We start from the raw sequence: 4,727 nt of genomic DNA on the forward strand, positions 1-4,727 counted from the left end.
TGTAATTAGCTAAACTGGGCAAGTACTAAGAGAAAAGAAAATTAAAACTAACCTAAGCAGTTTCTCTTTGGCCAAAATAATATGAGTTTTGTGCATCTGTTAACTAATTTTTTTGTGTCTTTCTAGAACTTTTGTCTTGCTTTGGTAAAATGAGCGTAAATATTAATGTTAAGTCTTCCTCTAAGTTTATTAGTTATAATCAACAATATTAAAATGGTAAGCTTGTACTAAAACACAAAAGATATGGTCATAAAGCTTTATGTTCCTGACTACAAGACCTATTAACTCATAACTCAAGTTAAATTTGATTTATACAGGGCATTTAACACATAAATATATATGTCTCTACCTAAGCAATGCGGGTAGTTATCTCTGAGCAAAGTTTCTAAGCATTTATGTCACACTGTCAAAGAAAGCTGTATGCAAGAAACCTATTGACATGAAGGGTGGTGACAGTAAAAGTAAATCTTTGGAGAGGATTTAATAATACCTTATCTTTCATGGACTCATGACTATCATTTTAGAGACTATTTCTCCTCAACTTGTTATTTTTGGTTGGAATAGCAAGCTTGCTTAGTACAATAAATTTTTGTTGAATGAGTAAACAATGAACTAAATATGGTCTTCAGCTTAAATCCTCCATGGGATTTTATCTTCAAATCTTCTGATTCATAGGTGGAAATAGAGCCCTTTTTGAAGGCTTTAATTAATTGATTTCCTGATTCGAGGCAGGGGCGGGGCGCCTGAACTAACAGTCTCTTCTCACTCCTCTGCCCCATCCAGCTCCCTTTCTTTCCACCACCTATTGTCTCTCTGTTTCCTTCCCATGTGTACTGCGTAGAGCTTATCTAGCTGTGAATTAATTGCCTTAGAATCTATCAGAAAACACATTTCCTTTCTTGTTTTGTTGTCAAAAATTTTTATTGACTAGATGTGAACAAATTATGGGGGATTCTATGAAAATGTCTATTCCATTTTCTTCTTCAGTTGGGTTCTTTTCTGATTTATTCTTAAATGTCATAACGTATTTGTGTTTTAATGCATATGGCATCATGAGTTTTTTAGAGTAGGCAGGGAACTCAATATATTTATAGTAGCTAGGCAGAGGAAAAATATTGAATCAAAGTAAAATGAAATAACATTGAGCGAACAAGTGACCAGGACTAAAAGAGGTGAAATATTTTCAAACATGAGACTACAAATATATGTAACAACCACTAAGATGCATTTCCAATTTTATTTGTAATCAACTTGGATTATGGAGCCATATTTTAGACCCTGTCTTTTATTTTATGTCTTTTATTTTATTTTATGTCTTTTAACTTTTATGTCTTCTGGTTCTTGACTTTTGTGTGCCTTTACCTAGTTGGTTGTGCTTATAGTTTCAACATTATTTACTGCCCTTGCCTCTGTCTAGAGTCTCGGCTTCTTTCTTTTACCTGCTGTGCAACCTCAAGGCACTTCTAACATTAAAAGGGTTTTAGCCACACTGCTCTCTTCTATTTAGTCTTTCATTATGACATTTATTTCAAATCATACTGAAACACCAATTGCTTTATTTTATAGTTTTGTTCCATAATCCTGATCATCATCTTCTTCAACCCAAGTTTTTGTCACTTTATATTGTTATGTAAATATATTTAATTGGAGAATGTAGATACCTATAAATATATAGAAAAATTTAACTTGACCTTTTGTCTTAGATTGGTTATGTGAAATTGAGCTGGTTGCAAACAGAGTAAATTTTGTTTTGCCGTATAGCTCTTTTTTTGAAAGTGTTCTTCTACCTTTCCATATGTCTTCTCCCGCAGATGTATAAAGCAGATGTTGCCCAAGAGCACTGTCACTAAGGTTTTAGAGTGTACAAACTCTATATGAATGCAACAACCAAGTCAGTCCTGCTGTTAGTGGCACATTGTCTTAACTTTACCCAAATTTGTATTGTCTCAAAAGACTCTTACGGCCTAACTACTAAAAAATACAGATTTATAAAACTGAAACATATCTGTGCTATGTTTTATTCTTTGGGCTTCAAAGAGTTGAATGTTAAGGTAATACTTTTTTGATAAACATCCAGAAGGATGGAGATGATAAAAACGGTCAGGCTTGTCTTTTTGTTGTTTGTTTAGCCTGAATCATTAAGGTTTTTGTTTTATCCAAACAAACTTTCTCATTAAAATGTACGATCATGGAATCACCCCCTTCCTTCCCTTAAATAATTCATCAACATCTTTCTCCACTCTTCCCAAATAATTTGCTAGTTGTTCCTAAGTAAAAACTCCAAGCACTTTTGGAAGCTAGGGCAAGTATATGCAATGCTTGTAGAAAATTCAGTGTCTGAGGTATAGAAAGGTTTTAGCAGGTTAGAAATAAGTGATGGTCATCGTTGTGTGGCAATATTGGGTAAATAAATACCTGGGCTGCTGATAAGACTCATGATTAATATATGTAACTGAAAATCCCTTTAGAATTTAGCCAGACATGTATAATAAGGCAAGGGTTGAGCTGAGTGAGGGGGGGGGATAGATTATGAATTGTGACAAAATAGATTTGGAAAGCATTCATCCGATTATGGCCTTAATTTTGAGACAGAGAGAAAAGCTGTTAGTGCAATCTGGGGAAAATGCATCTTTGGAATCAAGGCCATTAGAAATAAGATTTAAAATTATCTTCTAGGGAAAGAGGAAGAGACAATGATCAGGGATGGAAGAGAATAAGGTTATTAAGTTGGGAAAGGTACAAATATGGTGGTCCTTAATACCAAATCTTTAAATAATGATAATAATGGTTTTAAATAGTATCCAGTATTTATTGACTTCTACTTACCCTCAGTGTGTGTCATCTCATTTGGTTATTACAACAGTCCAGGAAGTTGAGGGCCACTTTTTGCATTTTAGAGATGAGGATACCAAGACTTAGAGAGATATCCTAATTTGACTTAGCTGCTCTGTGACAGACCAGGGCGTGAACTCAGGTCTGCCCATACTCTTAATTGTTAAACTATGCTCTGCTAAATAAGTCAGGTTTGAATTCTTTGTCAGAATCATGCTAGCAAAGTAGAGTGGTTTTTGCTGCTGTCCTTGTGAATTGGCTTATATGGTGGATTTTACTGATCAGCTGACACTATAAATTGTACCATTCAGCTGTTAGCTAATGCGTTTATGTTCACAGTGGTTACCTATGATGAGTAGAATACATTAGTGTTGTTGCAAATAAGTGCTCAGTTAGATCATTTGTCCTCAGTGTATTTAATGAACAAACAATTCAACAACAGTGGTAATAAATTTAAATCTAAATATTTTTCTAATATGAAGAACTGAACAAACAAGGGGAGTTTATTTTATATATTTTAGTTTCACATAGGTTGACATTACATTGAGTCATAAGGGTTTAACACCCTCTGATTTATTCTTCTTAATGGTATCTAATTTGATTTTTTAAAAAGTCATTACAAGGCATATTTCCATGGCTTATAGTTCCTTAAAAAATGTTTTTCCAGTGGTTTTCATTCTCCTGCTTTTTTCTACCTGTATTTCCCCCTCATTTTATTCAATCCTCTCTTCCAGGTCCCAGCACAACTATTTAAGAATCACCCGTATTCTTAAAAGCCTTGGTGAGCTTGGATATGAAAGTTTTAAATCTCCTCTTGTAAAATTTATTCTTCATGAGGCTCTTGTGGAAAATACTATTCCCAATATTAAGCAGAGTGCTCTGGAGTATTTTGTTTATACAATTAGAGACAGACGAGAAAGGAGAAACCTCCTGCGGTTCGCCCAGAAACATTACACGCCTTCAGAGAATTTTATCTGGGGGCCGCCTAGGAAAGAACAGTCAGAGGGAAGCAAAGCCCAGAAAATGCCTGCCCCTCTCGCCTCCAGTCATAGCAGTCAAACTTCTATGCACAAAAAATCCAAGGACTCCAAAAATTCCTCCTCAGCTGTTCATTTAAATAGCAAAACAGCTGAAGAAAAAAAAGTGGCACCAAAAGAGCCTGGGGAAGAGACAGGCAGGCCCGACCAGGAGCCCAGCAATGACGATGCCAAGCTGAGAAACACAGAGAAGGACAGCGATGCTGAAAATGTGAATTCTCAACCTGAAAAAACAGTTACTGATCCCACAGAAAAAAAGGAGAGTGTATCTGCTTCTGAAAAAGATGAAGAAAGTGAAAGTCCTAATAGAGACTGTGAAGATCCTGGAAATACAAGTTGCCATGATGTTATACTATTACAGTGAATTATCAGAAAACCTACAAGCTGGTTTAGGTAAGGGAGGAAAAAAACACTGTATAATGTATCCTAAAGAACAGAGATGAAGTCACATTTCAAAGTTTGGCCATCTGTTCGTGATTTCTGTTGTAAGCATTTTGTTGTTTGTTTTTCATTTCGGATGACAATGAACTGAATATTTAATAAGAAGTTTTAAGACAAGACCCAATAAATGAATGTATTCTGTAATGCTTTTAGGATGTGAGTTTTTAAATGCTGTATATAATTGCTTTTAAATTATTTTCAAGGTATCTATCTAGAAGTAATTGTGGTATCTGATATATCAAATATGTTCTTTCGTGAGAGTATAGTCTACATGAAGAAAATCAAGAGGGTAATTTCATTGGATTGCCATGCCTTTATCTGATTTATGAATTAATTTGTTTAAGCCAAAAGAGTTTGGTCTTTTCAAATGTATTTAGAAAGTAATTCGGATTCTTTGGTTTCAGTACCTCAGTGTGT

The 4,727-nt window shown here is 34.7% G+C and overlaps 1 protein-coding gene across 1 annotated transcript in view; it reads left to right on the forward strand.

The window, feature by feature from the left end:
• OGFRL1 (opioid growth factor receptor-like 1) overlaps nt 1–4,462 on the forward strand; it is a 22,583-nt gene extending 18,121 nt beyond the window's left edge. Inside the window, exon 3 of the mRNA XM_012646031.1 lies at nt 3,567–4,462. Within this exon, the coding sequence (XP_012501485.1) occupies nt 3,567–4,233 (667 nt within the window). The 3' untranslated portion in view covers nt 4,234–4,462. The remainder of the gene's footprint in view (nt 1–3,566) is intronic.
• Nucleotides 4,463–4,727: the final 265 nt, after the last annotated feature.

Source organism: Propithecus coquereli, unplaced genomic scaffold (assembly GCF_000956105.1).
Source record: "Propithecus coquereli isolate 6110/MARCELLA unplaced genomic scaffold, Pcoq_1.0 Scaffold24, whole genome shotgun sequence".
Taxonomy (NCBI): domain Eukaryota; kingdom Metazoa; phylum Chordata; class Mammalia; order Primates; family Indriidae; genus Propithecus; species Propithecus coquereli.